Below are 22,154 nucleotides of genomic sequence, written 5' to 3' on the forward strand. Positions count from 1 at the left end.
GATCTATTGTATGAGACATTAGAAGCTAAAACTAAAGCCTGAGACAGTCTGAGATGGAGCAGATAATAATCATTTTATAAGGCTTAAGATATAAAAAAAGATATATCAAAAAGTGTTTTAAGGTGAGCCCATAATATTCGCTTAATAGAAAAAAAATCAAGCTTTTATTTGATTTAAAAATGCAATAGAACATTCAGTGAATCAATAATGTACATTTTAAAATGCAGTCTAAAATGCAAGTAGATAGATGTTAGTGTGTTCGCATTGAAAACAGTTCAGAACTAAATATACACTGCCAGATCCTTAGCGATCAAAAAAAAAAAAAAAAAAAAATGTTGCAAAGTAATTCACAAAGGAAATATGATGGTGATTATATAATGTATGTCATAACTAATTGTGTTGTTTTCGTATTCCGCCTCAAGGTGGGTCAAGAAAAATTGCATGATTTTAAATTTAAATTTTGACTCAATCACTAGGTGGGGTTTTTAACATACTATTAATATTAAAAACAGTAAAATGGAAAATTTGCATAGATTTTTATTTTTATTTTTTTAAAAGAGCATTTTAATGAATGTTGGAGCAGCAATTTTAAAAAGGAAAACCCCTGACTTCCTACTAGCTAAATGCTGTCACTTCAATTTTAATTTACAAATTACAATCTTGCCTTATTCCTAATCATGATGTATGTGTGAGATCATGTATTATTTATGTATGTATTAGGGTAAGTGTAAGACATAAATAGTACACTTTTCTTGTGCAGGAAAACTGCTAAAATATTAAACGTAAAATAAAATAGCATCTAGGCCTAACACAACAGCTCGGTTAGACTAAAATCCAAACATTTTATGGTTTAACTTTGACTGTTTGGTGTGAATCAGTAAACTGTATACCTCGTGTCTCAACCTCTTGACCTTTTTTTGCTCTTCAGCATAATGTTGAGACAATGCAGTGTTATATGAAAAACCTGTGATTGTGTCAGTGGGATTCCAGAGGCATACAGTCTCTTTGAATTAATTTTAAACCCCTAAAAACACCCCATAACAGGAGAATCTGGAGGCCTAAAATGAACACAACACCATTCTTCATCATTTACTCACCCTCATGTCGTTCATATGACTTTCTTTGTCCTGCATAGCAAAAAAATGTCTTGGTGTTTTTTTGTCAAGCCAAAACAACACCGACTAGCCCTTTAAGAGATGGATTTTATACAAACATTAACTACACTTGGTTCTACATAAAGCGATCTGAACCCAAAACATTTGACCTTGCCGCGCATCTCGCGAGACTTGTTTGCACTGATACTGGTCGGGTCAGGCACAGGCCGGAGGTCAGTGGAAAGTCTTGTCTCTGTTTAGATATCCTGCTTTGATTTGGGCTGTTCTCCCAAACAGCTTACAGTCCCAAGAGCTCGCAGTGTTCAGTTTGGGGGTTGCGCTTTTCCTGACCCAACAACAGTTTCTCACGGCTCCAAACCCTAGAGACATACATACCGTGTTAGCACATTAACTCTAATTATTTGATTATTGGGAATGAAAATGCCTCTGGGCTTGTGTGTTTACATGGATAAACTTAGATAAACAGTACAGTGCAATCTTACATACAAACACTTATGTACAGGGATTTAAAAAAAAGTGAATGTTCTATATTCGTAATGCAAAACACAATATCTTAAGACAAGTGAAAAATATACACATGGATACGGATCACTGTAACCCAAATCCCTTCGTTCATTACGAATACTGCTTGAAGCTTAGTGTGCGAGTTGGAAAAAGTGTGTCTAGAATTCATTAAGAGGATTAACCTCCTGAAAATAACCTCCTGTTATTACAGACAGAACAGTTTGTCTTACTCTACGGACACAAATTAATTGTTAAATATATAAATTGAATGTTTTGTCCATTTTGTTTTCCTGATAAAACAGGAAATGCACTCGAGTGTAATAATAATAATAATAATATATTTTATTTGTAAAGCCCTTTAGGCCTACTTTACACATTATTTGATGTAACTACAGTAATAAAACTCAAATAGAATGCATGTCAACAAATATTAGACAAATAAAGAATATACATACAATAATGACAAAAACTTCTTTAGTTTACTTAAACTGCTTTAGTTTGACACGAGCTAGATTGATGCACTTACCAATGAATGTATCCATGATTTTTATTTATTTATAATGCAGTCATAATTATTACATTTGTCACTGTTTTCTCTCAAAGCAAATATGGGGAACTGCGGGTCTTTTGATCCTGATGACGAATTCTCCTATCATCCCGATGAATGGTGTGACCAATGTAACTGTCCAAAGCCTCCAGCCAGTCAGGTACGTCTGTGTCTTCTGAAGACAATATTGTCACATTTAGCTACTCGTTATACTTTGTTTTTTCTTTTTTTTTAAATGATAGTATATCAGTAACCACAAAGTTAGATTATACATTAGTTAGGGTTAAACAGATGCTCGCAAGAAAAATGTAAATGCATTATCTGGCTTGTAATCGTAGCAACTGTATCTTGACTCTTTCGGGATCTGTTTCAAAGCTGTTTCAAAGTATCGTAAGGCATATAGCGACAAAGCACAAAGTAAATTTAGTTATATTTTTATATTTAAACATTTGGCAGCTTTCTCTTCTGACTACTATTTTAATTATTATACATTTTTTTTGAAAGTCTTTGAAACGCTATCGCAGATTTTTTCTTTTTTATATTTTCTTCTTTTAAAATTATATTTGCTGTCATTTCCCATTAACCGATATATATAAATTTACAGAACTATGGTGACTTCCGCTTCTGAGAACCACGGAAATGTCTTATTAGTGGTTTGTTTACTAGGCATATCAAAGATTGTGTGCAGTTAGCTATAAGTTAGCTGTGCTAGGCTTGTTACAAGATTTTTGGGTTGAAGAACCAAGATTTGTGCACGCCTCAAAATATCCTGTATAAGTTAGCCCCATGGAAGTCATTGAATAATTCACACACTGAGGATTAGAAAATGTGACTTTTTTGTTGTTGTTGTTTGTTTTATCTGATATATTGTTCCAGAATTATGAGACGGTTAAGAACAGGCAGGTTTTAATGTGAGGCAGTGACAGAAATCACTAAATATGTAGGGAGACGAGAGAGAAAGGAAGTGGTGGAGCCATTCTCTACACCAAAGACATGCATTACACATTTCTGTGGTTTATACCATAAGACAAAACACAACAATGTCTCACAAAGCACTACACAAGACATTTTTAAAAAATGCTTAGCTGACACTGAAATGGAATATGTGTGTTTTCAGGTGAACTTTCAATATGAAATGGCATGAAGTTCAAATCAGTTTATTTTGGAAAATTGTAGAAAATTATTTATGATACGGATTAATGATGAACTTTGGTTTGAGCGGGGGAGAATATGAAAATCTCAGTAGGTCTTCGAAATATGGTTAAATATGGTTGACCACTTGACCAACACTTTTAAAACTGATGTGATGAAGATAACACAACCTGTGATATTTTTAACACATCTACACATTTTGTGTTACCTTTAACTTTGCCAGTGTATTATCCCCTCTTAGCACATAGTGTTTAAATCTTTCACAGATTAATGTGTTATAATCCCACAATTTGTGTCAGACATGTTATTTCTCCACAACTAACACACAGAGACACACACAGAAAACGTATGCAAAACAAAATGTTTTTGATAAATGATCAGCCTATCAAAATTACAGTCTGAAATGGCACAATGTTTAATTTAGTTAAGTTAAAACATATTTATTTCATAGAATGTTCTGTTAGCCTCACATACACATTCTTCTGTGAATAAAACCTCCATGAAAAAAAAAAAATTAATCAGTTTGATGTGACTCATTCTTCAGATGGGTCAGCCCACTCAGGGTTACATAATTTGAGGGAAATGAGCCTTTGTGTTGGTAATCAATTGTAGACTAAAACTTCTGGCTAAATCCTAAGGCACATTTCCTAGTGATTTGTTTTTATTGAAGTACATTAGAAATTAAGAGAACAACACATGTTGTTATTGCATAATGATAATGATGGAATGCTTACTTTTACTGTGGTAGTTGTTTTATCCTATTATAAGAGAAAAGAAGAGTAAGAACAGATGAGATGTGAGAAAGGAAAGTAAGAACAGCTCCAGGGTGCTCCAGGGAAGTGGTTTTGTATGGTTTATGACATCATTAAATTATTAAATCTGCTATATATACCTTATAATAAAAATTAACATATTGTGATAAAGTTTATTATTTTCCATAATGCAATAATAAAAATTAAACTTTCATATATTTTAGATTCATTGCACACCAACTGAAATATTTCAGGTCTTTTATTGTTTTAGTACTGATGATCAAAAAATTAGCATATCAAGAAAAGGTTCTCTAAATGAGCTATTAACCTAATCATCTGAATCAACTAATTAACTCTAAACACCTGCAAAAGATTCCTGAGGCTTTTAAAAACTCCCAGCCTGGTTCATTACTCAAAACCGCAATCATGGGTAAGACTGCCAACATGACTGCTGTCCAGAAGGCCATCATTGACACCCTCAAGCGAGAGGGTAAGACACAGAAAGAAATTTCTGAACGAATCGGCTGTTCCCAGAGTGCTGTATCAAGGCACCTCAGTGGGAAGTCTGTGGGAAGAAAAAAGTGTGGCAAAAAACTCTGGTGACTGGACCCTGATGAAGATTGTGGAGAAGGACCGATTCCAGACCTTGGGGGACCGGCGGAAGCAGTGGACTGAGTCTGGAGTAGAAACATCCAGAGCCAACGAGCCACATCCAGAAACATCCAGAGCCAGGAAATGGGCTACAGGTGCCGCATTCCCCAGGTCAAGCCACTTTTGGGCTACAGAGAAGCAGCACTGGACTGTTGCTCAGTGGTCCAAAGTACTTTTTTCGGATGAAAGCAAATTTTGCATGTGATTCGGAAATCAAGGTGCCAGAGTCTGGAGGAAGACTGGGGAGAAGGACATGCCAAAATGCCTGAAGTCCAGTGTCAAGTACCCAGTTAGTGATGGTCTGGGGTGCCATGTCAGCTGCTGGTGTTGCAGGGTCAATGCAGCTAGCTATCAGGAGATTTTGGAGCACTTCATGCTTCCATCTGCTGAAAAGCTTTACGGAGATGATTTCGTTTTTCAGCACAACCTGGCACCTGCTCACAGCGCCAAAACCACTGGTAAATGGTTTACTGACCATGGTATTACTGTGCTCAATTTGCCTGCCTCTCCTGACCTGAACCCCATAATGAATCTGTGGGATATTGTGAAGAGAAAGTTGAGAGACGCAAGACCCGACACTCTGGATGAGCTTAAGGCCGCTATCGATGCATCCTGGGCCTCCATAACACCTCAGCAGTGCCACAGGCTGATCGCCTCGATGCCACGCCGCACTGAAGCAGTCATTTCTGCAAAAGGATTCCTGACCAAGTATTGAGTGCATAACTGAACATAATTATTTGAAGGTTGACTTTTTTGTATTAAAAACACTTTTCTTTTATTGGTCGGATGAAATATGCAAATTTTTTGAGACAGGAATTTTGGGTTTTCATGAGCTGTATGCCAAAACCATCAGTATTAAAACAATAAAAGACCTGAAATATTTCAGTTGGTGTGCAATGAATCTAAAATATATGAAAGTTTAATTTTTATCATTACATTATGGAAAATAATCAACTTTATCACAATATGCACATTTTTTTGAGAAGGACCTGTGTATAGTTTATACATTTTTATAACAAGTGTTTTTATTCATACTGGATTTTGACATGTTTTGTCTTCTCACACACACAGAACTTTGATCCTCTGATTCCGTATCCATCCCAGTACACACCTCCTCCATCATCTCCTCTTCCAGGTGAGATCATAAGTTAAACACCTGTCCTACAGTTTTTCTCTTTAATGTGTTTAAGATAGCTCACTTTTGTCATCTGTGTATTCCAGAAAACCTGGTGGTGGCCATATATAAATATGAGCCATGCCACAGCGATGACCTTGGGTTTGAGAAAGGGGAGAAGATGAAAGTCCTAAATACGTAAGCAAAGCCTTTGATAAAACACTCTCTGCAGATGATCTAAACAAGGATGACTTTTGGTTTTTAAAAAGCTGAAATAATTTCACTTATAAGTTTAGATCAGAGTCAGGGATTCCCCATTTTCAATTTCAACACTGTCCTGATATGACCTATAATGTGTGTGTGTATATGTGTCTTTATTAGCGATGATCCTGAATGGTTCATGGCGGAGTCTCTGTTTACTGGGCAGAAGGGATACATACCACAGAATTTTGTAGCAAAACTGAACAGCATGGAGACAGAACCGTAAGTAATTTAACGGTCAATTGCATTCAGACAGCACACACTCGTGTATAGCCAGTAAATGCATGTATGCAGATCAGCTGGTGTGGGTTTTTGAAAAAGGAAGATCAAATCAGCTTCCTCACAATGAGTTTTGGGAAATGTCACCCAAAACTGTGGCTAAAAGGGTGATTCATTCAGGGTATCCCTTGTCGCTTATGACGGATGATTTAGTAATGGAAAAAAAAAAGAAATACTCCTACAAATAACTAAAGTTTCTGAGCATCACTATGCTAAACCACTACAGTGACTGCTGACACCACATTTCTGTGTATGTTTAGCTCTAAGATTTTCAGTGAAACGCCCCCAACCCATCTCTTCAAAACAATTTAAACCCACGATAAATGATCAGAATGAGATAATTATGAGTCAAAGCCCTAATAAAATGACAATAATGTTGTGTTGCAGGTGGTTCTTTAAAAATCTCTCCAGGAACGATGCCATGAGGCAATTACTGGCCCCTGGTAACACGCAGGGCTCCTTCCTCATCAGAGAAAGTGAGACCACACCAGGTATAAAACTACGCATTGCTTCCCACACAACAACAAAAACAGTGAGAAAAGCATGAGGGCATGTATGTATTTATGTATGTTTCTGTCAATGGACGGACAAACGCAAACAAAACGTATGTCAACATGTCCATCTTGAAGAGTATGCAAACAGACATAGTCTTTATATGCATTAACTGAACTTTATACAGTCGAGAAAGATGACATTTCCTTGCATTAGGTCCTAAAGGGGCAGTAGCCTTTACTGCGGTCTGTTTAATGTCAAACAAAAGATAAGGAACAGTGAAATATGCAGTTATTTTACATTTGATTACTTCATTCAATTTATCTACCTAAAAACGAATGTTAGACCTACCTCAAAAACCTTGAAAAGCATTGTTTATTTTCTTTGCTCAATACTATTTATTTGTGCTGCTGCTTGTATTTAAGTTGTATTTGACAGTAGTGCTTTTTTCCCTGAAAATGGCAAATACCGAACTGTACTGAAACCATGAACCTAAATCCGTGATACAAACCGAACCTTGAGCAATCTGTACCGTTACACCCCTAGCGTAGTGTATGTGAGGGGGTGTCACAAAATTGAGAACATTTTCAAAGGGTCCCATGACTGAAAAAAGGTTGGGAAACACTGCCTTAGGCTATGGAGGACTTGAGATCAACAGGATTCTGCTTTTGCAATATTTAGCTTTTCTAGTTTCACTAACAAAATTAAAAAAGTAAAAATAATAATAATAATAATAATAATAATAATAAAACATCTTAAAGAGACAGTTCACCCAAAAATGAAAATTCTGTCACAATTTACTCCCCTTCAAGTTGTTCCAAACCTGAAATATTACATTATTATAATATATATTTAAATACATTTAAATAAGTCAATGTGTCAGGAAACCTTTTAAAGGTGGGGTGAAACACTCAGTTTCAGTCAATCTCATGTCAATCTTGAGTACCTATAGAGTAGTATTGCATCCTTTATATCTCCGAAAAGTCTTTAGTTTTATTATATTTATAAAAGAAATATAGGCTGTACCGAGTCTTTACGGAAAAAAACGAGCGCCTGGAGGCGTATCGTGTGGGCGGAGCTAAAGAATGACAAGTACACCCAAAGCGGTGACGTACTCAAGCTTGGAGAAACCCAAGTATGCTATCGACCCATGTATGCTATCAATCGGATTCAGCTAATACGTGATCCAGAATCAGGCTGAAATAAATTGAACAGGAGAAACAGCAACAGCAGGACATCCGTCTCTGTGGTATGTACTGTATTTAGTGGCCTGTCAACATTTGTGTGTCTTTACTCGCAGTTTACAAGGACATGATTCGGTTTTTGGACTATTATATGCGACTAAACCTTAGCAGTAGCAAACAAAACGGTTTTGCACGTCAGACTAGTGTAACGTTATATAGAACAACAAAGGAGTAACGTTAACCTTTAGCGCATTTGAATGACGAAGCACGCGATTGTGTCGTTTACTGATGTTTGCTCAAGCGACGAGCCAACAGCACAGACATTTGAAGCAGTTTTACTCACCGGCTGCTTCCAAAGCAGGACCGAACCTTTATCGCTGGGACCGCTCCGTCAAAAACACACTTCTTTGGTATGAATTGGTGAAGTCCTGTGACAGCATTGACCGTGGAAATCCGCGATGTTGTGAAGCTTCCCGTCATTTCTGTGTTCAAATCGGTTCAAATGCAGCGCTGCCTTCCGGGAATGCTGTGCTGAAGCGTTGATATCACCCATAGGAATAAAGTGGAGCGGGAGCGCGGCGCGTCATAAGTGTTCACAGATGAGTGGATCTGCAGCTGAGAGAGTGTTTATGGGCGTGCATTTCCTCTCTCGCTCTAGTCGCGCGCGCATCCTTCCTGGGGGAAGAGCCCGTACGGCCCACACAAGGACCTTCCGTTCTATTAACGTCAAATCGAGCCATACTCGAAAAAAACTCTCCGAAACTTGTGAGAAACCGGAAGGAGTATTTTTGACACAGAAATACTCCATCAAACGTCCAACATTAGTTTTTGAAACTTTGTCTATGTTTAGGATGGGAATCCAAGTCTTTAACTGTGTAAAAAGCTCAGTATGCATGAAACAGCATCCCCCCCCCCCTTAAGATAACTCAAGGGTGAATTTGAGATTATTATTTTTTTACATGTCATTAACTGTCAGTGTTGTGAAGGTAGATGTGTGACTTTATGTGCACTTGTCAGCCTCTGACTCTTGATTTTCTTCTTGTTCTGGTGCCTCAGGTAGTTTTTCCTTATCTGTGAGAGACCTTGACCACACACAGGGTGACATCATCAAGCACTACAGAATCCGCAACCTGGACGCAGGCGGATTCTACATCACCACCAAGATCTCCTTCAGTTCCCTCTCAGAGCTGGTCAAACATTATTCACGTATGTTCGGGTGTTCATATGTGCCTTAAACAAATCGTTTTTTAGTTTATTTTTAAAAGACATAGAACCCGTTCAATTAGGCTGTTTGTTTATAAGAGTTCAAATGTAGTGTGGCCCAAAAAAGTGACACCATTTGTTTATCTTTCCCTGTGCAGGAGAAGCTGATGGACTATGCACCCGTCTGGTAAAACCGTGTCAGACCAGAGTCCCTCAGAAGCCCTGGTGGCAGGATGAGTGGGAAGTACCCCGTGAGTCTCTCATTCTAGAGCGCAGACTGGGGCAGGGGCAGTTTGGAGAAGTATGGATGGGTAAGAAGCCTTTTACTTTCTCAGATGTATTACAGAATTGAGTCTGTTTTTACAGTGGGGATTAATGGTGAACGATTCAAAGACACTTTATAATGCATTTTTTCAAATATTGTTATGGATATTGAGACCATGTCAGACCACTTGGAACACCATTATAAGAATAAACAAACCACACAAAAAATGCATTTCAGCATCCAGGTGTTGTGCCTGGCCAGGTCTGTCTGTGCTTGTCTGGAAATGTTTGTGAGTGTTAGCAAACATTGTGATTTGGACCATCATAAAAGGGTATAGATAAACATGCATCTACAGGCTAGTGTGTGTGTGCTGCTCTTTCCAGTTCTATGAGTGTGTCTGAGCAACCCCCTGGCATGTCAGGACTGTAAATACAGTAAGCTAGTTTGGACGTTTGACAAATGTTCAGCATTGAAGCCAGTCAGAGCGCTGTAAATCAGCAGATTTAGCATTTTGGTCTCACTCTTCCTGTGAACTAACACAGGGGTTTTCAAAATGGGGTCCGGGGACCCCCCAGGGGTCTTCCAGAGGGTTCTAAAGGGGTCTCTAGAAAATTTCAGAAAATAAAAAGACAAAGCAAAAATGGATAAAGTCTACCGAACATTCAAACAGTTTCATTGCTTAAGGTTTCTCTCTTTTCTTGCCACACACATTTTCCAGAATTGTATAAGTTTGCTTTTGTATCTTTCTAGTGAGGTTTTATCACTATAGTCCCTTTTATCTTGCTCACCGGGGCTGTAAGGCCGTATTCCTATCGCAGTACGTAAGCTGCTTACATACATTTGTTTTGAAAGTTGCTTACACAAATAATTTTTAACTGAAATTTTTTTTCTTTAGGTGTATACATACAACATTTAAGTATAGCCAATGTAAATATGAAAAAAAATATTTGTTTTTATAATGTCACACTTACAGTTAAACTGTTTTTTCATACATAAAATAATAGATGGATTTTAGGAAGAGGGTCCCTCAAAAAAGGTTCATCATATTTGGGTCCTTGGCTAGCCTGACGAGCCAGACCCACATCAAGATGTTTGGTCTGGAAACTCACCATTGACAGGGCTCAATCCGAGGGGCGGGATAAACGGTTGTCTTTCAAACTCCCTCTGCACGGCGTGCACGCAATTGGAGAACGCTACAACCAACCAGAGCAACGAAGGTGAAGCAGAGCTAGTTGACAGATTAAACTTTTGCCGTATCCGGTCGGCAAAACTCAGAACACATCTTCCCTTCTTAAGAATGACTTCAGTGCTGTTCTTTTCTCAGAGATAAACTTAACTTATTTAATACTTATTTTTTCTTTTTAACGCCATATTTTTTCTTATATTTGACCTTTATTTCACCCTGCTGTCTCCAGTCATTTGAACGGCTCGTTTGCTTCCTGTTTCTATGAAGCCTATCCCTCTGAAAATGCAATGGTCTTAGATTGGTTAGATGGCCAAATGTAGTTTCATGTATTTTTATTGGCTGAAGTGCCAAGCACAGGTTATCCGGAAACGCCACGCCCCTTACCATTACGGGAAGAAGTCACATCTGCGGTGACTAGCAAGGGTTTATGAGGGCACCAACCTGGGAAGAAGCTTCTTGTAGTCCAAACTGGCCGTTTTTGTAGGCAATAAACTGCTATAACAATATCTCTTTGTATTGAACTTTCAGCGCTGTAACTTTGTAGATACTGTGTATGCTCAAGCAGCAACATTACACAGTAACTAAAGTTAAAAAAGTGAAATAGCATGCAACCACTCTTTTAAAGCTGAATTTTGGGTTACATTAACACATGGTAGCTATTGTATTTATCGATCTAGAACTCAAATTTAATGTTGCTGTCCAACACAAAACCCGCCATATAGGCTAGGATATTTAAATTATTCCATGCTGTAATTATGATAAAGCTGCTTGTTTTCATATAGAAACTGGTTTTATTAATATGTTATAGTCGTCATGAAACAGCTGCAGTTTGTCTTTTCTTCCCAATTATTCCCAACAGCTTCTCCAACAAGAAAAACTAGATTTTGTCCATCGAGAATTGATTGGTTTGTTGTGGTTTGCCATAGCTGTGATCTCATGTTTTTTTTAATAGATGTGCACAAATAAATTACTTATTAGAAAATAAAAATTGTCAATATTGAGTTCATGGTGACCAATACATTTTTTGTATGTACTTAAATATTATTTTTATATATTTTATGTTCTGTATGTATACATCAATAAGATCAATAGCTATTGAGGGGGGCAAAAGAAATATGATTTAAGTTTCAAATACATTTTTAAAGCATTTTAATTTAGATAAGAGTTAAATTATTTAAAACAATTATTTAACTATTTTTAAGTCATCTTGCTGCTCCCCCAGAACTTTGCTGAGTCCCTTTAATAGGACCCAGGCCATTGGTTGAGAACCACTGATCCAGATATTAAGTATATTAATTACTAGGATACATATTTTTGTTTAGTTATTAAAAGGATGCTGCAGTTTTGTCATTAGAGTAACATCATCATATATGGCCTACACTCATGTGTGATATATATATATGTCGAGAAGATTTAAATGTGCCCAGTTTTCAAACTAACAAAACTACAGCAGTGAAATCACACTTGTCTTGTGTTGACCCTAAAATAGAACTATGGGAGTCACATCATTGCTTTAGATTTTACCACTTCCTGACCCCGGTTGCCATAGCAACTGACTTGTTGCCCTCTCAGCCTGTCAGCTTCGTGACCGCGAGAGCCCACATCATAGCTGCCATTTTGTTTTGTTTTTGCTGTGAATGGCTTTCTTTATTTAAATGAAAGAACTGTTCTGTGTAATGGACCGTTCTGTTCATTAAACCTCAGTCATTTTCATTTGTGAGATAACATCACACAAATCAACCCCATAGAAGTAAAGTCAACCGGTTATCAAGCAGTCAATGTGAAGCCAAAGAAACTCAATGAAGGAAAACATTGTGCATTTCTCACACAGCACAACTCTTTAAAAATGAAAACATTCTCATGATAAGGAAGTACTAGTAGTTTTCACATGACCACTTAGCCTATTTCGAAATTCTTTTAAAGTGTGTAATCTAAACAGAAAGATTAAATTAAATCCTTAATGAAAAAGTTTGGTCTGAAGTAAACCATTCTGCTGCATGTTTATCTTTTGAAAATCAGATCTTGAGATGAATGGTTAATTTTTTTCACTAGGATTTATGCAACCTCATGTTCCAAAACTAAATGACTTTGTTCTTCTGTGAAAAACAAAAGAAGAATTTTTTGTCCATATCCAATGGAAATCAATGGGCAACGCTACTGTTTGCTTAGCAGCATACCTCTTTTGTGTCATACAGGTTTTTAACCACATGAGAAATTTGATGATGGAATTTTTTACATAGGTGAACTACCTCTTTAAAATAAGACATTAATCATATATTCTCCCTCTCTGTTTATAGGGCTGTATAACAACAACCGTCGAGTGGCTATCAAGAGTCTCAAGACGGGTACCATGTCCATCAGTGCTTTCCTGGCTGAAGCAAACCTGATGAAGACCCTGCAGCACCCTCGACTGGTGCGACTTTTCGCTGTGGTTACACAGGAGCCCATTTATATCATCACAGAGTACATGGAGAACGGTGAGACACGCAGATGCACTTACACACTCGTGCAAAGAAAGGAGGGGAGAGTTCAATGAAATGACAACGCTTTCATAGTACTAAATGATTCATCCCTGCAATTCACCTGAACTTCCTTTACAAAGCACAGAGGCTTCCATTTAAACTTTCATCAGGGTTTCATGATCTAACAAGTCTGAGTCGTATCAGGGCCATGAGCACTGTCTTGTTTTAGTGTGTTTAGCCCACAGCAGTTCCACAGTGGTGTCCGCTCTATGAAAACAAAGCTTTCTCGTGGCTTTGAAGATACTGAAGGCATCTCAAAATGCGTCCCTTACTCACCTGAATGATTCTCAGTAGAGCAACATCAAACATCCAACTTTCATTGGCCGCAGTGTTTCTACATTTCCAGACATGTGGTCTCCCTCTTTTTCTTATTGGGATGAATGCACCATATATCCCTCCATTGACAGCCGCAACAACAACTTTCAAGCCACAGAAAGGTAGTAAAATAAACAAAAAGTAAAGTATCATTAAAGTAATCCATGTTATTCCAGTGGTTTTCACATCATTTTATGAATAGATGCGAGTGCTTTGTTTGAAAAGCAAACAAACATGATTTATCACTTCATTTAAAAAACATTAATCTCCAAAAAGGGCGTTCAGGTTAAAGGGTTAGTTCACCCAAAAATGAAAATTCTGTCATTAATTACTTACCCTAATGTCGTTCGACACCCGTAAAACAAAATGAAGATATTTGTGTTGAAATCCGATGGCTCAGAAAGGCCTTCATTGACACCAATGTCATTTCCTCTCTCAAGACTCACAAAAGGCACTAAAGACGTCGTTACAAAGCGAGACTAGTTTTTGTGCGCAAAAATGAAATGGCGACTTGTATAGTGGTGGGACTATTTCAAACCAAAGTTTAGAACCGTTATAAATCAGCGTATTGATTCATGATTGTAATTTTATGAGTAGGTGCGAGTGCTGTCAAATTGATTATATCCTAAATAAAAGTTTCTGTTTACATATTAAATGTGTATGTACTGTATATCATTTTATATATATATATATGTGTGTGTGTGTGTGTGTGTGTGTGTGTGTGTGTGTGTGTGTGTGTGTGTGTGTGTGTGTCTGTGTGTGTGTGTGTGTGTGTGTGTGTGTGTGTGTGTGTGTGTGTGAGCCTGTTTATGTGGTTTATGAGGACACAAATTTGTATAACTACATGGGTATTACACTGGTATTACCCTATAAATGTGGTTTATGAGGACATATCAAATGTCCTCATAATTCAAATGGCCTTAAAAACATACTAAATGATGTTTTTTTGAGAAAGTAAAAATGCAGAATGTTTCCTGTGATGGGTAGGTTGAGGGGCAGGGGCAGTGTAAGGGGATAGAAAATACGGTTTGTACAGTATAAAAACCATAACGCCTATGGAGAGTCCTTGTAAACCACATAGACCAACATGTGTGTGTGTGTTAGATGTGTACATGTATGTGTGTGTATTCAAATATACATATTTCACACACATATAATGTGTAAACACAAACTTTTTTTTGGATGCGATTAATCACGATTAATCGATTTGACAGCACTATAAAAAATATATATTTTACTGACTTTTTAAGATTAAGGAAGGATAGGGACCAAATGTAAAACTTACAGTATAAACTCAAAAACCTACAGTAAAGCTCAACTACTAGTCTGAATATTTGGGAGGACATGTCCCCATCAATGTTTACGGCCCTGATGTTTATTCCTTCATAATGCCTGTCATTGTTCACTAAGTGTTTCTGACGTCTCTCGTAACCCTCTAATAGCATGCTTGTGTTTTATATCTGGCATTCCCACCTTGAGTGTTCTAGAACATAAAATGACCCACTTCAGTTTTGTAGAACACATGTCCAAGTCCTCGTGTTTTGTGTCACATCATTCTGTTTTAGTTGCATTATTCTTGTTGTTGTAATACTCCGGTCTATTGCACATTTCAGAAGTCACATTTTTCAAAACCTGTTTAACAATTTTCCGTCTCTGTCTCCTCTCCTTTCTTCCTAAGTATTAGCTCACCCAAAAATTGACTAACCCTCATGATTTTCATAACCCATATGACTTTCTTTCTTCTGTAGAACACCAAAGATGTTTTACAGAATGTTTATACTGCTCTTTTTCTGAGTTGTCAAGCTCAAAAAGACATACAATGACTTCAAATAAAATGGAAAATGTTGCACAAGTCCCAAGAACAACTTTTATAATGCTTTTAAAAATATTCTGTCATTTTTTGGAACTTAACAGCTAGGTCTCCATTGATTCACTGTATTGAAAATGTGAACCTTCCTCAAAATGTCTCCTTCAAAGAGCAAAATGTGTTCCTCTGAAGAAAGAAAACCATACAGGTTTAAAGCACGACATCGACATCGACCTCGACCTCGACTTTTTAAATTCTAGATGAACTATTCCTTTAAAGCTTTGAGATGCTATAATATTGTTTGGTTCTCTTTGATTTTTTTTGCAATGTTATCCTGAGAAACCTTTGGGCTTGACATTAACACTTGTTCCGGGACAAGTGGATTTTTTTGAAGGGGCAAGTAAAAGAGAGTTTTACTTGCTTGACCGGACAAGCTGATTAAAAAGGCAATAACAAAAAATAACTAGCGAATAACCAAAATGCAAGAATAATTCTGCATTCATTTAGTGTAAGTGGCGATCGATAGTTAATAATAATATATAATGTAACAAACTGATGGTAAAAAGGTTGTGCTGTTGAGTGCAGCCTCTCAAGGAGAAATCAAAACAAATGAGTGTCTGTCACAGAGAAACAGCAGTAAACATTCAAAATGTGACGTTTTACACATTTACAGTTGAACAACATAACTTAACCAAATGTGCTGTTTTCCTGAATACCATCACGGCTGAAAAGGACACTGATTTCATATGACAGTTCCATAAGCATTTATTTAACATTAAATCACTTACATTTTAGATGCAATATTGACTGTTTTTGTTCGATTTCAGCAGCGAAAATATTTTTTTATTTGGTGCCTTCTAGACTGAGAAAACACAGAAAATGTATTTTGGTCTATTAGGGATGAAAGATGACAATTCCCAGAATGCAATTGCTTCGCTGCCCTTACATTGCCACTCCCAAACCAACTGCTACTGGATCACTTGCAGTAGAGAGTAGGACGTAGAGCAGGAACGTCCTACTCTCTACTACTACCCCCCCCCCCCCCCCCACACACACACACACACACACACACAGTGGTTTTTAGTTTGCTTTGCGTCTATGATCATTGGAATATACTCCTGGGTTTCTACTGATACAAAGCCATATACTAATCGCTGAAGTAACCCTTCGAGACTTACCTGCCGCCACCTACTGGTGATTTAGTTTCATGTTTAAACATATTTTTTTAACATTTCTTATTTGTTTATTCAAAAATACACATCTCTTAACATTATTTAATGCAGTTGTAATTTTTCACTGTAAATTATTTAATTTGATTACACTGTAAAAAAATATTTAGAAAAAAAGTTACCTGGTTGCCTTAAAATTTTGAGTTCATTGAAATTAAAATTTTGAGTTAATACAATGAACACTTTTTGAGATTCGACAACCTTTATTAAAATATTATTAAAAGATTTTGTAATATTGGGTAATTGTGTGTGTTTTATTTGTGATGACGCAGCCAAATAGTGCTATTTTCATGAAGTTATCATTTTTTTTATGTGGTTCAGATACAATAATATTTTGAGTTTCTATTTATTAAACAAATTTCCTTCATTGTATCAACTCAAAATAAATAAACTCAACCAGGTTACTTACTTATTTAAGTTTTAAGTGTAGTAACAGCCCTATAGCATCATATTTTTATTTAATGTATAGATCAAATGTAAGAATATAAAATGAAAGCTGAATGATAGCCTATATTTAATAAGATTAGGGGGGAAATGCCCCTAATCTAGGCGGGGAAATGTAAAAATATTACAAATCTGATTGAACACTGGTGAGAATATTGCTTCAGAATAAATTATATTTACAACACACACACACACACACACACACACACACACACACACACACACACACACACACACACACACACACACACACACACACACAGTATACACATAGTATTGGGACAAGTGAATGACCAATTAACTTTTTTTTTAAATTTACGTTTAATCCTGAGAGGCAAATGCGCCCTTACCGCAGTTTGTCTCAGAGAAGCTAAAGGTTTTTATATTATTTAAGAGCAATGCACAGCACCATCAAAACAGGCTTCAACATAGAATGCAGGGTTACAGATATAGCAAAAATTCCATCACATTAAAAAGACACTGAGAGAGGCAGATAGCAGGTGAAGAAATAAAGAGAGAGAGTGAGAGAAAGGAATGGCAGATACAATGTGAGGTATAGAAAGAAAGTCTTTGTTCCATAGGTTAGTATCGGGAATGGTTTCTAATTTAGAGCCAACCACCCAGAAACTCACTACAACAAATCAGACTCATAAATGGTCACCATGGTCACAGGTGTTCACAGAAAAGACCTCCACACCCTATCTTTTCTCTTTTTAATGCAACAATAGCAACTTGGGTCATCATCACAGGCATATTCTGCTGCATGTTATTTCATATGTAACCTAGTATCATATGAATTGTTTGTTGGTCTCACTGCCCTTAAGAGGATTTGTTGGGCCTACAGAATGTCATATTGATGGCGACAGTAACAAAAGACTCTAAGAGGAACAGCCGCGTTACTATAACGTCAGCTCGCTGGTGGCGCTGCTCGTGAATGGTCCCGCTTTGTGTTCCCTTAAAGGAAGCTGATGGAACACTACGCTCAGCTTGTAAACCTCCCAGTTCTTTGGATCCATGTGATGTGCTTAAAAGTACAATTGTCGTCTGTGTTGTTATCTTAAAGAAGAGGTTGATGTGCCCTATTTCCGCCCCTCTCTCATTTTAACAATGGAGACAATGATAGAAGGATTCAAAACACTGGAACTTCATCTAAACTTAAGCCTCGACCTTGAATGTTACACCCTAATGTGATCTGAGATCAAAGGAATGTGTACGGCTCATGTTATTGGAGTTCCTAACGAAGCATTTTCCGCTGCACCTTTGTGGGAATTTCCTTCAGGGTCAGTCTTCTTTTTCCAACACAGCCTGTCGTCTCGAAAGCAGCACATTTGGCCTTTAACACCAAACATCTCAGCGGCTGTACTAACTGGCTGCACTAATTTCCTGGGGTTGTTGTGTTCTAGTTCTTGGATCTAATCTGAGTGCCGTTGTTTGCGCTCCTCATAAACTTTAAGAAGAGCTTACAGAACGTTTTAAGCACCAAAATAACAGCATTCATCTATCTTCTGTTTCCTTTCACCTTTGAACTAAAATGACTGATGGAGAGAGTGTGCTTCCGGTAACATTCAGTTGTGGTTAAAGAATGTTTAAAAAAAGCTGTTGAAGACAAGACTTACGATGACTTACCAAGTATAAATGAAATGTAAAATATCTAAATAAGTCAAATGCAGGACATGCTGGGAGTGGAAAATACCCTGGACAATCTCACTAGCGCTAACTAGTGACTTTTCATAGCCAATTTATTTCTTTGAACATATGTTTTATGGTTTATAGTGCAAAGTTCCTAAAGTCTGTCAGTTTGTTTTGGTGTATTTTATTCATGTATGTTTAAATGTCGTGTTGACTCTGGTTTTAGGCAGCCTGGTTGATTTTTTGAAGACGTCAGAAGGATCTAATTTAACCATCAATATGCTGATCGACATGTCTGCCCAGGTAGGCTGCATCTGATCATATTATGTTTTTGGTTAGTTGTCAATATTGCACACTCAGGGTGAGAAATGTATGCCTCACAGGAAACAAGCTGAGCCACATTTGTGCTTACACGCTCAAGTCTACATTTCAGACCCTTGTATGTTATGTTAATCACTCATTCATGTATTTGACCACTGTCTCTAAACTGGTGATGGCAGCATTACTCAGCTGCTGTTCTGCTTCCTAATCTCATGGTTAACAATGACTGTGTGTACTGGAACAAGTCTAGACACCTTAATGCTACAACAACAACCCAAGCCAATATATAAGCAAACTAGATGAACAGACGATGTAAATGTGTTCACATACACTGTAATACATTACCTTACAGGTTACTGAGAAAGTATTTAAATTTTCATATTGTATATATATATTTTTTTACAGTATTTCTGATAAAAATGCAGCCTTGATGAGCATAACATACTACTTTCTATTTTTAGTTGAAAAACACTGACCCCAAAATGTTTTGAATTTTAGACACACACACCCAAACCCACAAATTAGGCTTCATTTCTTACTGGCATTACATTGACATTCATAGACCACCCTAGTGAGAGAAAAAAACGTATACCAAATGTTTATTTCATACTAGCGGTACGTTTAATACAAATCCATTAACATATTTACTGACATATAATTTGAGACTTACTGATATAAATATTATAATTAAACTTAATTTGGACTACTTATTTATTGCACAATGTACATTTCTTAATATTAAGCCTAAAATGTGTTTAATAGCACTATTAGTAAGGATAGTAAGTATGATCACTGTATCATATCAGTCTTTAAATGCAAGAAATTTAAAGTGAACCTAAAGTATACTTGCAATATTTCCACTTTAGCACAATCAAATACTAACATACTAAAATTCTGTCAAATTCTGGTGAGATGGCGTTTTGACGTAGAACTCGGAAGTGGTGGACTGTATTTACAACGTAAACTGTGTAGGAGACTGAGACAGATGAAAAGAAATAGTTGAATAAAAGTCGCTTTTCCACCATTAGATTGAACGGTTCTCATTGCGTAACCATTTTATTCCGTGCCAATCCAGGCTAGCTGATAACGGCCGCTCTTTGGAATGTAATGCAAAAGCAGCAGTTGTTGCTTTGGTAACACAACGGTCGGTTTACTGATGATATAAGATCATCAGTAAATAACGATTGCATTATGGAGGATTATCAGATCTTATTTTCGATGTATCTTTTATTTTTATTATTAATTTGTGTGTTTGCTTTGCTCAAATAGAGCTTAGCCAGATACAGAGAAACTGGTAGCCAGGCAACAGACAAGTGACCAATCCTGAGTGACGATGTCACTTCACGGATTCTACCAGAACGTTTCTGCACAAATCCTCATTTTGATCTTCCGGGGCAAGAATCGTGCCCTGCCGTACCAGGCTAGAGAGGAAACACAACCGAAATCTTCGTTTCTTCCCATTCCATGAACTCTTCGAACCACTTGAAAAGTGGCTAAAGTATTCAAAAAGTATTCTCGTGGCTTAATAAAATTAAGGTTGAACCACTGTAGCCACATGGACTATTTTATCAATGTCTTTCCTACCTGTCTGGGTCTGTAAAGTGGCAATTAAACTGCAGTCTATGGAGGGGTCAGAGAGCTCTCGGATTTCATCCAAAATATATTCAATTTTGTTCCAAAGATGAGCGAAGATCTTACAGGTTTGAAACGACATGAGAGTGAATAATAATTGACACAATTTAAATTTTTGGGTGAACTAAGTCTTTAAATATATTTTAGTTAGACTTCAGCACTATTCCTGGATAACTTAAGTGCATTAAAGGCACAATATGTACGATTTTGGAATTCAAAAACCACTAGAACAAGGTTACCGGTATATATTTTTGACTTGTGTAGTTTCCAAGAATGTTTAAATCCAGAGAAATAAGCAATTTTATCCAGGACACAGACCATGTTTGTACATTGCCTATCAATGACATCATACCCACATTACCCTCAATTTCTGGTTTTATTTTGTAGAAACCATGGAAACACCAATTACGCTTTAATATATTGTTTTATTAGACAGATGAGCAATTGTTTGGAGACATTCATCGACAGAAAACGAATCGTTATTTAGCTCAACACAGTTATCTTATTGTTATAGATAGTCTTATTGTTTAAATCTTGTTTGATTTACTGTGAGTCCCATGTTTTACCATGCTTATTATCGATCTAGCTTTAGTGCAGTGTGCAACACGTGTCTCATAGTAATGGCGGAGCGAACGCACTGAGTAGCATTATAACATTACTTTCAACACAATCAAATCTAATATGATAAAACAGCTCATAAGCATGACCAGAAGAAACAGAAACGCTCTGCATAATAAAAGCTCCATGAAATCCAGACGTCATCAAGCTACCCCATTGTTTTGAATAATAACCTCTAGCGGCAAAAAATTACATATTGTGGCTTTAAGTACAAAAGTAGTTGTTCCAATTTCGCAGACTTAAATTATACCAATTTAGTATACCAAGAGTACAATTGCAGAGTATTTATATTAAGAACATAAATGTTAATGTATTTGCAGTACACTTAGCATAAAATAAATGTATTTTTAACACAATTTGGTATATTTTACTAGAGCAAACACACAGTTCTTTGTTTGTTTGCTAGGAAATATTGTACACAGATTGTGAGGACCTGATTTAGGTCACAGTAATTCTTGACCTGATTAATGACACTCCATGCTTCATTGAGAACATCTAATTATTATGGGAACAGATCTGGCCGGAAGAGAATCTCTGAACTATTCACAGACAGCCAGTCATTTCTAAGAAGAGAGTTTGCGCTTTGATTCAGCTCTGGGTTTTCTCCTGGAGTCAACTGATCAGGTTAAAAATTAGGCTGATCACTATGGTATGAATGTCTTTAATAGTCATGCGCTCCAAGTGATTGGAGTGTGAAGAGAAAACGCTGATGTTTTTGAGCAGTGTTGCAGGTCAGAGGTTCACAGGGATCGTGTGACAGGGAATAGATGTAAGGAGATGGTCTTTCTCTTTCGTGGTATCGTTTTTCAAAAAGATATTCAATGAAATGTTGGCGGAGAAAGGATAAGTGGGAAGGTGAGAGACCGAATGTTTCGAAGCTGCGTTAAAAAGAGACGTTTTGCTTAAGGGATCAGCTTAGATGTGATATTTTT

The 22,154-nt window shown here is 36.9% G+C and overlaps 1 protein-coding gene across 2 annotated transcripts in view; it reads left to right on the forward strand.

Moving 5' to 3' along the window:
- lck (LCK proto-oncogene, Src family tyrosine kinase) overlaps positions 1–22,154 on the forward strand; it is a 34,475-nt gene that overhangs the window by 9,856 nt on the left and 2,465 nt on the right. For both annotated transcript variants that reach the window (XM_067455465.1, XM_067455464.1), the window contains exons 2-10: positions 2,223–2,326; positions 5,793–5,856; positions 5,943–6,033; positions 6,217–6,318; positions 6,763–6,866; positions 9,108–9,257; positions 9,413–9,565; positions 13,003–13,182; positions 18,878–18,954. In XM_067455465.1, the coding sequence (XP_067311566.1) occupies positions 2,228–2,326; positions 5,793–5,856; positions 5,943–6,033; positions 6,217–6,318; positions 6,763–6,866; positions 9,108–9,257; positions 9,413–9,565; positions 13,003–13,182; positions 18,878–18,954 (1,020 nt within the window). In that variant the 5' untranslated portion in view covers positions 2,223–2,227. The remainder of the gene's footprint in view (positions 1–2,222; positions 2,327–5,792; positions 5,857–5,942; positions 6,034–6,216; positions 6,319–6,762; positions 6,867–9,107; positions 9,258–9,412; positions 9,566–13,002; positions 13,183–18,877; positions 18,955–22,154) is intronic.

Source organism: Pseudorasbora parva, chromosome 10, assembly GCF_024679245.1.
Source record: "Pseudorasbora parva isolate DD20220531a chromosome 10, ASM2467924v1, whole genome shotgun sequence".
In the NCBI taxonomy this organism is placed as follows: domain Eukaryota; kingdom Metazoa; phylum Chordata; class Actinopteri; order Cypriniformes; family Gobionidae; genus Pseudorasbora; species Pseudorasbora parva.